Genomic DNA, 13,234 nt, shown 5'->3' with positions numbered 1-13,234 from the left:
CTATCTGGTGACGCGTCTCATATCACATGCATGATAGACAGGTATCGCAACAAAAACAAAAAACCCAGTGACTAATTGTTTAATCGCTTGGTTGAATACTGTTCTACGCTGTCCACAGCGATCAAATTTATTTTTATTAAATGATAGCGTATTGCAAAAAACTCCGTCGAGGAAACTGTACATTAATTTATTATAATTAAGCTACAAAGAATAGAAATTGATTCTGTGGTAGACATTGATTCGAATGACAATTGGCAATGAAGAATTCATTTTTTGGTCTTAGGAAATGAATGACTAAATTTGAAATGAGTGCATTGAATTGAAATACAGTAACGAAGACTAAGTGCCGGTTGCACAAAAGCCGGTTAAATTTCAACCGTAATTAATTCCACGAGAACCAATCAGTGAAGCCGTCTTTTCAAAAAAGCCTTCTTTTTTGCCGGTTGCACAAACGCCGGTTGAATTTCAACCGTGATTAATCCCACGAGAACCAATCAGCGAAGCCGTCTTTTCAAAAAAGCCTTCTCTGATTGGATCTCGTGGAATTAATCACGGTTAAAATTCAACCGGCTTTTGTGCAATCAGGTCTAAGAGGAAAAGGTGAAGAGATGGAGGATGTAGTAGATAGCAGGAGATTGGATAAATCTGAAGAGAGATTGATTAATTAAGAGAGAAATTAATCACGGCTAAAATTCAACCGGCTTTTGTGCAACCGGGCCAGAGAGGAAAAGGTGAAGAGATGGAGGATGTAGTTGATAGCAGGAGATTGTATAAATCTGAAGAGAGATAGAAGATTGGCTCAATAGGAAGAGAATAGGTTGTACTTGAGGTTGAGAGAAAGAGAGAGAGGGAGAGGTTGAGAGGAAAAATATTTAAATGGATTGAAGAAAATAGAATGAGGGAAGTGGATGAGAAGATGGTTCTGTTCTTTATTATCAAAGAACAGAGATGGAAGGACGGTGAATCATATAATATGAAGAGATTTATAGATAGAGAAAGAGTGATAATCATAGATTGCTCAAGAGAAAGAGAGGCTTGTCAAGAGAAAGAGAGGATAAAGAGAACAAGCATATCTAGGATCAAGAAAGTATTAGAAAAAAGAGGGGGGGAAGAAGTTTAAGGTGATAAGGGGGACGATGCATAGGTGTGATGGATAGAAATGGTAGATATGTAGGAGGTGAAAGAGGGAGAAGGGTGGATCGTAAGAGAAGAAGAATAGAAAAGGGAGGGGAATGAGGAGGTGGAAGGGGAAAGATAACAAACGATGTAGATAAGGGGGAATGTTTCAGAGTGACGCAAAGAAACAAATGGAAGTAAGTAAGAAAATTGTAATAGTGAAATAATGATTCATAATTGAGTGATATATAATGGAGAAAAAAGGAAGAACATGGAAGAATATTAGAAATAACGATAGAAATAATGATGGAAAACGAACGAGGCTAACCATTTCTGGTATAATGAGAACCGTCATACAGAATATCTCTTTCAAAATATCACGCCATGCTATGCAGTTCCATTGTGATCTAATTAATTGAAAATCTATTGTTCGCATGTGACAAGTGACAAAATTATTGATTTATTTTCTGTCGATTTTTATTGGCCACGACACATGTCAAACAAATTTATCAATTCGGCCAAGAGTTGCTTGACCTTTCAGAAGAGACCAATCAAAATGTGGGACTGAAATCACATTGCTCCATTCGATAAGACAGCAAGCGTGTTTATTGGATCTAAATTTCAACTCCGGTTACGATTAGAAATAGGATTTCACTAAGCAGTACTGTACTGAATGAATAGATTTTAGTTCTAGAAACAATGTTATTTTACATAATTTTCACTGATTTAATGGAAGGTATAATAAGTCTTCTGGCTATAAAGTATCAAAGTCTCTCTCTGGCTTGAGAACTTAGTCTCGGCAGGAGAGGGACCATGTCGAATTACTATCTCCATAAGCGTAATGTTAATTGGGATTCCATATAACTCGGTTTATTTTCATCCGAATGTTCCAGTCAATATCTAATTTTGAAGGTCTGTTAATTCTCTATTCAAGTTGCGAAGTGGAAAATTAATAATTCTTGAGAGAACGTTTATATTTATCTATTGATATTATAATATTAGTGAGTTATTAAAGTGAGTTATCGACTTATCTGTTAATTGATTTCAAAATACCTTCTCAGTAGAAAAAATATATGAAGAAGAAGAACAAGGGATCATTCAGTACATTCTAGAAGTCGAGTATTGAGAAATTCAATAATAACTTGATGATTATTTATATTTTAATGAGAATATTGAGTGATTTCCTCAATCGGAAGTGCCTGAGTAGTTGACATAAATACGCAAATGTCATGGAATTCCATCATCGAATAATTGAAGCTCATGTGTACTTGCACTAATATTTGTATTAATTTATGAAGTACACAAAAACAAAACATCTTGTAAAGCGTAGACTGTGGAATTGGAGCTAAATTGCCTCACAAAACTCGAAATCCAATACTGGCACAGTTTGATAGGCTTGTCAACACATTCTTAGCTAAGAAGTGGAGTTCTTCTGATTGACAAGATTGTCTTGTGATAGGATCGGTGGATTTCGTGACTATCTAATGACGATTGATCCTATCTGCTAGAACTGAGAGGTGTTAATCATTGATCAATCACACAGATAGACTCCTCTATAAAACTAACGGGTTTCATAGCTGTAACCCACGTCTATGTTCTAGTTTGGAACTATAAAAAATGTTCGGAAACCTAGAGTACACTGAATAGTTCTAGTCGGGTCTGAACGTCAAGACAAGGGCAGTTGTTTTTTTTCTGAAGTAACGGGTTGCGAAAGTGGGACAAAAAGAAGAGGAAAACAGAAGATGTGGACAACAAATAATACAACAAAAGTGGAGGATGAAAGCGTTGTGAAAGTTGTGTCGGGTTCTGGTGAATGACTATTTTGAAAGTATTTTCTGTTCCACATGACAGAGTCTAGGCTTTTTTCTGGTGCGGCCTGATTGTCAAGAATTTCTCATGATAGAATGGACAGAATTATACAAAATAGATAAAATTATAACTTCAGTTCAGCTAGACTCGACATATAAAAATCGAGAAAACATGCAATGAAATTCAATCAAAGAATATTTCATTAACTTATAGAATTGAGAGGATAGGAATTGTTGTATTATAGAAATAATTGATGATTTTTCATAAAAATCGATGACTAAATCAATGTAATGGAAGAATAAGAATCGTTTGTGAGCATTAATTCTGATAAGACTATCCTATTATATTAAGCGAGCAATTTCTGTATATTTTTTATCCATTCATGTTTAATGGATCTCGAAATCGGCTCTAACGATTTTCACGAAATTTTGAACATAGTAGGTTTATGATATAACAATTCGATTGCACTAGGTCTCATCCTTGGGAAAACTCGCTGAACGACATTAAAAGGATAATTCATCCTTGGCTGAAACAGCTGTGGATAGTAAAAAAGTGAGAGAGCGAGTAAGTATGTGAAAAATCAAAATATCGCATCCCCGAAATTCATAAGGTGACATATAGCCTGCTGTGAATCATTAAAAGGAGATCTTGAGACTCGATAGACGTCTAATAATCTATTTCCTCTAAGAATCTAAAACCGACATCATGAATGTTGAGGTACTGTAGAAAGAATTATTCAGAGAAACTTCCATTTCATACGCTCAACATCATTTCATGTGAGAAGCAACCGACAGTAAAAGAATAAAGATCCCATCCTGAGCCATATTTATGAACGGAAAAGAGTTCTGTGACCTAGACTGGCAAACATTGAAGGTCGCCCGACTTGATTTCATTAACATTTCGGTTACGTAGTAAAATGGTATCCTCCAAATACTATTTCGGAGTGCAGTTATCATAGGAGCGTACTATATTGTACAAGAATAACTCGGGACCATTAATATTATTATTAAACAACTTACATAATGGCCGGGTATAGTATTAGCGGTAGTAAAATTTTTTATAGCTCTTCATAAAATTCACTTTCAGCCATGACAGAATGCATTCATTGCTTTCAAAATAGTGGCAAATCAAAGCTTATCTGAGAGGGAAATCTTTGTTTTGGTGTAGATTTTTCCGCTATAATCAAATCGGTTACTCTTACCTTCAATGTAATTAGTATTATTTAGTGAGTCTAATGTGTATCCTAATGCTGAAGTAAATCAAGGGAATCGATTACATTAACTTGTATCTCATTTGTATACTAATTCTCATTTTATATCCTCAATTTGAATTCTTTTATTGCTCATTGACTGTAGCCTATTCATGCGAAATATGTTATGCGTTTAGTTGATCCACTATTGTAAATTCCATGCGTTTTCTAGATTACAAAATGGCACTCTTACAAAATGGAACAATATCAAATCGAATAATTTTCTATCATTTACATCATTAATGAATAAAAATTCTATCCCAACAAATAATGTGACTAAATAAAATGGACAACTTCTGATTTGATTGGTTCCCTTAATTCAACTCTAGCAAGAATGTCAAATAGCAAATATGGGAATAATAGGAGCTTCTCAAGATCACAAAGTGTTAAATTTTCTCATCTAAGTTATTTCGAGTCCTCAATTTTCAACTCTCAACTTCTCCCTTTATTCTACTCTAACCTCTCAACCCTCAATTCTCAACTAATTTCCTTAAGAAAAAACACTTTACTGGAATGGGCTACTTTTTTACAAATTAATAAGAACAATATCAAAATTTGTAGTACCCTTTTTTATTTAAAAAATTACAATCATAATAAGATGAAAAAGGATACTACAAGTTTTTTTCGAATTGCTCTTATTAATTTCCTCAACTATTTCTATTCTGTAATCAAAATTTGGACCCTGGTTTCAAGACTTTGATTACTCCATCCAAGCCATTAAACGAATCTTCTCAATGATTGGACTGAATACTGGACTGATTGATTCACAATAGAGTTTTTAATGTACATAAAAAATTGTCGCCTTGGATCAGAGTCCGTGAACCGATAAACGAGTTGACATTTTTTTACACAGTTGTTTGTCATTTCCAACCGAATAAAATTATACGCATAAGTTGACAAACTCGATTAAATTGAAAGATAATAATTCTATTATTGAATTTGTACACAAAAGGTCAAATAACATGTTGTTCCCAACATCGTGTTGCCAATTAAGTGGTTCATTACAAAAGTAATTAATTGAAATAAATTACCCTTGCAGAGGATGGTAATTGAAAAATAAGATAACTCCACTTGTCAACCAAACAAAATAGATAAAAAGGTCAAAAATATGGACCCAGTTGACAATTTATTGCTGAATTTCAGAAACAGAAGGTGCATTCACCCGACGAGAAAAAACCGAATCACTGAAATTTTTCAGCATTCTCAATAATTCTCTAATCGTGAGGATGACTAAATCAAGGATGATTCGATCGACAAGAGACTGAAACTACGTCTATTACCAATGATTGAACAATAATCCAAGAATGAATAAAGAACAATATATCAAGACAAAATATAATGAGATTGAAAAATATATACGGAACAATAGTTTAGAATGATATATCTAGACTCTACACTAGACAGTTTGAGCCACAAATTCCTTTATGGATGAACTAAAATTTAATTTCTCATAATTGATATTATTTTTCGAATTGAAGTAATTTATATGCAATTTGAATGTTAAAATTGGCTCATACTGTCGCATACTGCTCATACTGTCAAACTCTGGCTCATACTGTCCAGTGTAGAGTCTAGATATATCATTCAAAATCTATTGTTCCGTATATATTTTTCAATCTCATTATATTTTGTCTTCATATATTGTTCTTTATTCATTCTTGGATTATTGTTCAATCATTGGTAATAGTCAATGAAAACGTCTTCATATTGACGAGAACATAATTTATTAAATCAATTTGTGATATTAATTCCGGCTGTTATATATCATTATCAATTCCCAGTAATCTGAAAGCTTGGAAATTGAGCAACAGAATGCTAAGTATGAACGAAGGCCCAATGTAGGACTTCGTCCATACTTCATAATTATATTCGGCTGCTCAATGTTTGATCTTCCATCTTTCAGTCCACTAGAAGTTGAAAATGATGTAGGCCTAACAATAGAAACGATCTTGAATTTGTTCTAATCAATGGAAGGTTTTGGCAAAATCAAGTAATTTCCATCAAAATACAGTGAAACTCTGCTTATCACCACTGATTACAAATTAATTAAAATATATGAATACGATCTTCAAATGAATGAACTAAGACAAAATATGATTGACAAGTGTATAGACCTATTAATTTTTAATGATCCATTAAATGATCCTTGACAGTCAGTGCGCGTGAAATAAATTGGAGATCTATTCTTTTGTTCTCTGTGAGATAACTGAATTCAAGATGGGTTCCGTCAGTTACATAATGGTAGAATGAATTTATTAGTATAACTCCGCCGCAAAGTTGATAAAGACTTTTGGAGAACATGTTTCAAATGAGAATATGTTTACTATGAGTAGGTACGCTTCAGATTGATTGATGAATTCTTTGTTCTTATTCTAAACATAAATCGAATCATTGAAATGATCAGGAGAAAAGAATGAGGTTACCTCGAGCTATTTAGGCTGAATCTCCCGAATTAAGGCTGTGCAAAGGCTAAAAATAAACATTTTACAAAGATTTTCGATTTGTACATCATTAAGCTATCAAAATGAAAAAGTTCTCTCAGGAAAACATTTTTTCCGATCATCACTTTTTGAGATATGAGCGCCTTAAGTTTAAATTTTTGGGACAGAACATTTCAAATTCGGTAAGAGATAAATCCATGAGATTGAGAGGATAGATTCTTCATGGTATTGCTGATCTAGTGATATAAAAATTTTCTAAAAATATCCATTTTTAAGATAGTTATTCAAATTACTAAAAATAACTTTTAGTTGAGTTATTTTTGGTAAATTAAATAACTTTTTCAAAAATTGATTTTTTCAGAAAATTTTAGTTTTACTAGATTAACAATACAATTAAGAATCCATCCTCTAAATCTCATGGATTCATATCTTACCGAATTTGAAATGTTCTGTCTCAAAAATTCAAACTTCAGGTGCTCATATCCCAAAAAGTAATGATCAAAAAAAAAAATGTTTTCCTGAGAAAACTTTTTCATTTTGATAGCTTAATGATATACAAATCGATAAACTTCGAAAATTATCACGAGTAGAAAGTTTATTTTTAGCCTTTGCACAGCTTCAAGTTAAGATTGAAAGTGGATATAGTATTATAATAATCAGTTAGGAAGCAGCATGAGGGATAAAATTTCTGAGCAATTGATCAGCTTATGATAACCTATAATAATTATGAATAACCTATGTATAATATTTGGTCAATTTTAAACAAGATTAGGAAATTGAAGAGGTTTTGGACAATAGCCTGTTTTTTTTTCCGATCATTGTATTGTTTGTGCTAACCTAATAAAGATCAATCTTATTATAGAAATCATTTGAATTCTTCTATAAAGTTATAGAATGTTAAAAAGTGTTATCTAAATTTGGGAGAGAAATAGTACAAGGAGTATCCTTAGTTTTTCTCTCTCAATTAGTGTTTCTTTGTAAAAAATATAAATAAATAAATTATAGATAACATAGGGAGCAACTGAACAGTATAATGTATACGTACAGAGACACAAAAACTTCCTTGTAAGATTATAATAATGATAATTGAATATCATGAAAAGTTGAAGTATTATAGAATGAATATAAATATGTAAAAACTTACCTGGACATTCCTTAGTAGCCTTTGAAAACGGATCAAAACCAGGAACCACAAACCTCCCAAACCAACACTGATTCTACGAAGCTTCGTTTCAGAGCCAAAGACTTGAGAGCTGTTTTAGAAATGCAAATCAACAACAGAAACTTTCAAAAAATACAAGAGCACCCTTTCGGAGACTTTCTCCTGATTCCCATGAATTTTACTAACAATGGGCAACATTCAAAATACCTTGTGACCATCCCTTTGTTCATGATGTAAAAGGGGTACACTAGAAAATAGTTTTTCTCCTTGGAAATCAACTTTTTATCAGCATTTTCGGGTGGTCTTATATTGTGTCGTAACTCTCCCATTGATTTATCTTTCCAAGTATATGGAAATCATTCAAGATCTTTGAGAAAGTCTCATAGATCTCAGAGACCCATATATCCGGAGTCTATAATCATTTCAAATCTTTTTTAACACAAGGGCTCCAGCCCCTTTTTAGAGGTATTTTCAGAAACAATGGTGATTCTTCAACTGCTAGACTCTTAGAAATATAAAGAAAAATAAAAATCTCAGTACCCTTTTTGAATTAGCCCTAAAGAAAAGTAGCCCTATACAGAAAACAGATACTAGACTCTTTCTTATTATAATATACAGAGTGTTTACGAACTTCCTCACGAATACTCTGGGGCATTCATAGTTCCTGGGTAAGAAACATATCTAAATATCAAATTTAAATTGTCCGGAAGTCTTCAGTTACTCACATAGAAGCCATTTTGCTTTTTTAAATTATCATTTTTCCTTAATAATAGTTAAACATACGAAATTGGAACTTTGCACAATCAATTATAACAACTAGACAAAACTACAAAAAATTATAGTATTTTTTCAAAAATCATCAAACAAAATGGCGGTTATTTAAAATTTTGTTTCTCAAATAACTCAGAAACCATTGGTTTCACAAAAAATTACAGGAATAACTTTCTTTAGTGAATTCAATTACCTATTGATTGGTACCTGATTTTTTAAGATTGAACGAATATTAACTGAAATATGACAGCTTTAGTGATAGGACACTTCTGGGGGTTAGTTGCAGGGCATGCCTTACTTTAATGCAAATTTTAAAATATGATTTTTCATCCTTCATACATCTGAGATTGAAGTGAATTGAAGTCTCTTCACTCATCAAAATTTTATTAAAAATACTGTTATCGACTTCTATGAATAATAACATGGTCTAACTTATATGCTGCCCTGCTAAGCACAGTTGTGGTAACTTACATTTTTTGAGAAAATGGGATAAAGGGGCTACATGATTCTAAACATTTTCAGGATCAGAAAAATAGCATTGCATGTCGTATTTGTCGCTGTTTCTATTGATAAAACGCTTATTTTCTTTGTCGTATTTGCAGTTTTAGATTGATTTACTTAGCCCAGACGTGGTATATCCTGCTTATTAAGGTATTTTGGTTGTATCCAACAGCAGATACAACAACTTGCCTTGGCAAATGATAGTTACCACAGATATATAATGTAATCCATAACGGACACTGCAACAGAGGTGGATATTTGACACATTGGAATTCACTGATGATACCTGATACATATTGTTGGTACATAATATATAATTATTAACCTGAGCCAGTCAGGTCTCTCGATATTATCAGTATTAAGTTGGAAGAATTCAGTTTAATAATGTATTCGAGAGGTGAACAATATCTGCTGCACAGAATGAAAACTGGTCGAACGTAATTGGGAGGTGAACAATATCTGCTGCACAGAATGAAAACTGGTCGAACGTAATTATAGCTTCTGTGTAAAAATTGTTCAGAGATGACGTAGATAGAAGCTGCATTAGAAAGTAAGGCTTTAATTTCTCTGAATGTCTGACTCATGGTTAGCTGCTGAATGTGGCATGAAACTTGGAATAGGACAGAAGGTGGACACTTTGAGGATTAACCGGGGATCTGAGAAGGTTTCTGAGCAGAGAAAGAGAGAGGTGAGAGGGAAAAATAAGGAGAAGTTGCGGAGACTCATGGAGAGCAGGAGAGATAAACTTATCGATTGACGTCATGAACTCTATACTCTGATTCATGAAGCTGTATGCTACTGAGAAGGATGGATTTCAAAAAAAAAAAATCCAGAGAGAGATTGATGAGAGAAACAAAATGAGAGAAAAATCGAGAGATTGTAAGAAAAGTCTTTGAGTTCACTCATATCTACAGTGTCTTCAGATTACTGGAGGAAACTTGAAATTTCAAAACTATGTACAACTTATATACATACTTCTATAATTCATATAACCCATATAACTTATGTAACCCACTCAACTACTATAGAAACAGTTGAACCTATTCTTTCTCCAGAAACCTGATTTCAAAAGTTGCATCATTTTCTTCCTCTTGCTTGACGTGATATTCCTATAGAGACAATTCTAAAAATGTATGTTCTGGAGCGTTCTTTGAATTAGTGAACTTTGACATTCACTCGAACTATTCAAAGTTCGATTCTAGCAATTTTTATCATCCAAAATAATAATAATTTCTCTGATTGCCAATGAATTGCAACCAGAGGAGTTTATTGGCAAAACATATACATAATTTTTATATTATACATACAAAATTGCTAATACTAAACTTAGTTCTAATCATGATACCCCACTAAAATAATATGTGTCGGGGTGATCATAATAAAATAAATTAGCTAGAAACCAAGGAGCTTTGAACTATCATCATGATATCAATTCATCGTTCTCCTGGAACATATTTTCGAAATTTTATTATGTTAATTGCTTCAACACCATATCACGATGCAATTTCATAATGATGTGATTTCTTTTAAGAATATTCTGGATTGTTAACTTTGGAGGGAATAAATTTAAGTGAAAAAAGTCTTACTGATGACAAATAGAAGACATTCGTCGATGGTTTGATGGCATGTGACATTCACAAGCCTTTCGCATCCCATTGGTAGTGGAGGTGGAGGTGGAATGGCTGCTTATCAATCCATTGACCAATCAGACAGCTCCTTGGTTTTAGAGGCGTGGCCTCCACAACTGAGGCACTCCTACATCGTTTTCATGGTATTGCCTTAAGTCAATATCATATCATTAACAATATAATTGACAATATGTCAATATGATATTGTCAATATGTCATTGGTTATCGCCTATGGTTATGGTATATAACCATATAAATACATTTATTCCAAGAACGATTAAACTGGAAGAATTCGAATTCGATCAACTAGAGCTTTAGCTAGAAGACAGGGCTGACAGTTCTGTTTTACCAATTTCATGCTTGCGTTTCTAGAGTATTTTATCCGATTTCTCAAGTTGACTTGTAAATCAATGTTTTCTTTCATCATTTCCATCTCTATTTCAACAGACATACACACAAAAATCTAATATCACCACTTGATGTGCGAAAGCATTATTTCTCTTTCCAATCTCAATAGACAGAGATCTCCACAAGAGCTTCATGATTATACTACTTATGTGCTGCAGTTCCAAACTTTTTTCGCTTAAATTACAACAAAAATAGAATTTTCTACTTTTCCTCTAATGTTAAATCCCAAGTTGAACTATTGATGAATAACTAAAATTTGTGGCTGATTTTTTTCTGACTCTCATGATAGTAATTCCAACTTACTTGTATACCTTGTTACTCAAGGTTATTCTGGCTAAAGATGAAACTCAGTGCCCTGAAACGCGTTCAGACTTAACAAGTGCATTGAAAGTACTATTGTAGAATTCCACTCATTGTATCCACATGTTGAAACCAATCATTCCTACTCACATTTGAAAAAGATGGTCCAATTACAGAGACGATGAAGAAACAGGAAATGATGCCTTAACCGTGAAAGGAAGAAATTATAGAATTATAGCTAAATTTGTGGTTAATTTATCTCACTTCAACAATAGTACTTTCATCTCAAATTTATACCTTGATACTCAAGTTACTCCTCGCCTTCTGAAGATGAAACTCAGCGCTCTAAAACGCGTCCAGACTCAACAAATGAATTAAGAGTGCTATTGTAGAATTGAAAGAAGTTTACCTCAAAGTTCAGTATATTTTAAACAACTGATTAATTTTTTTTGGCTCGCTGATCATACTACCAATGATGGTATCTTTCCAATGGTATCTTTCCTATGATGACTCTCCGTAGTGTTGTTATCATTCCAAATCTTTTCCTGTACTAATAATACGATTATATGTTGATAACAGGTGATGCTTGTTAATTTGAGTAATGAGTGAATTTGTTTTGTGTGTTTGCAGGCTCGCTAAGCATGCCGAGCATGGGCGGAGGTCCCCACGAGTGGGCTCACAGCCAGGTCTCGGTGCGGAAAAAGCGCAAACCGTACTCGAAGTTCCAGACCCTAGAGCTGGAAAAGGAGTTCCTATACAACGCCTACGTGTCCAAACAGAAACGCTGGGAGCTGGCCAGAAACCTCAACCTCACCGAGCGTCAGGTCAAAATCTGGTTCCAGAACCGGCGCATGAAGAACAAGAAGAACACCCAAAGACAGGCTCAACAGGCTAACAACAACAACAACAACAATAACAACAACAGCAGTAGTCACCATCACGCGCATGCGCATCCTCACCATCTGGTCAACCATCATGGCACGGCGGCTACCAATGGTGCCATCAAGCACCATCAGTGACAAGCACCTTTCTCTGGGGTTGTGTTTGGACATCATCTTCATCACCATGGTGTGGCCACCTCGTAAGCGAGCCACACCACAAACTAGTGGGGCACTGATCTAGATTTAGATTCCTCCTGAATAATACTTTATTCCACTAATTTATTATTACTTTCCTTGCACTATTACCGTAGGCAAGGAGAGTATTGCTTCCCAAAACAAAAAATGTTCCCTGATTTCAAATTTTCTATACGTTTCAAGGTCCCCTGATGCCAAAAACATGTTTTTTTTTTATATGGTGTCATCCAATTTTATGGTATTGATTCACAGTGGTTATTTACCTAATCGTCATATTGAGGGAAGAGTAAAAGTGATCTTGATTATTTTATTTAGTTTATGATTCATCAATTGAAGGAAACTTATTTTACCAGTTAATGTGATAAAAACAATCACAAAACATGAGTCATAAACTCAATTTTTGAAAAAATGTACAAAACGAGTTATGAAACAGGGCTACTCAAGTGAGCTTCATTCTATTTGAGTGATAATTTTCAACCTTATTGATTTTGTTTATTTTGCTCATCTAAATATTTCAGGGAACAGTAGAATTAATTATTACTATTAAACGAAAATCCAAATTAAATGCTGGGGTGAATTACAGTATTTAATTTGGATTTTCGTTTAATAATAATAATTAATTTATTAGCATTTGAATAATTGCAACATCTCAGTAATTTCCATCTGTGGAACAGGGGAAGTTATCTATTGAAATAATATCCAACTTATATAGTTTTGAATTTATCAAGTGAAATTTGAAGCAGTCTATGTATAAAAATTCTGGGAAAATGCAA

General features: G+C 33.5%; 1 protein-coding gene across 4 annotated transcripts in view; it reads left to right on the top strand.

The window, feature by feature from the left end:
- The window catches only part of LOC111057593 (homeobox protein abdominal-B), a 162,795-nt gene extending 149,912 nt beyond the window's left edge, over positions 1 to 12,883 (top strand). For all 4 annotated transcript variants that reach the window (XM_039433905.1, XM_039433906.1, XM_039433907.1 and 1 more), the window contains one exon: positions 12,016 to 12,883. In XM_039433905.1, coding sequence (XP_039289839.1) covers positions 12,016 to 12,404 — 389 coding nt within the window. In that variant the 3' untranslated portion in view covers positions 12,405 to 12,883. The remainder of the gene's footprint in view (positions 1 to 12,015) is intronic.
- The last annotated feature ends 351 nt before the right edge of the window (positions 12,884 to 13,234 follow it).

Source organism: Nilaparvata lugens, chromosome 8 (genome assembly GCF_014356525.2).
Source record: "Nilaparvata lugens isolate BPH chromosome 8, ASM1435652v1, whole genome shotgun sequence".
Classification (NCBI taxonomy): Eukaryota; Metazoa; Arthropoda; class Insecta; order Hemiptera; family Delphacidae; genus Nilaparvata; species Nilaparvata lugens.
This window is presented reverse-complemented; position numbering and strand designations above follow the sequence as displayed.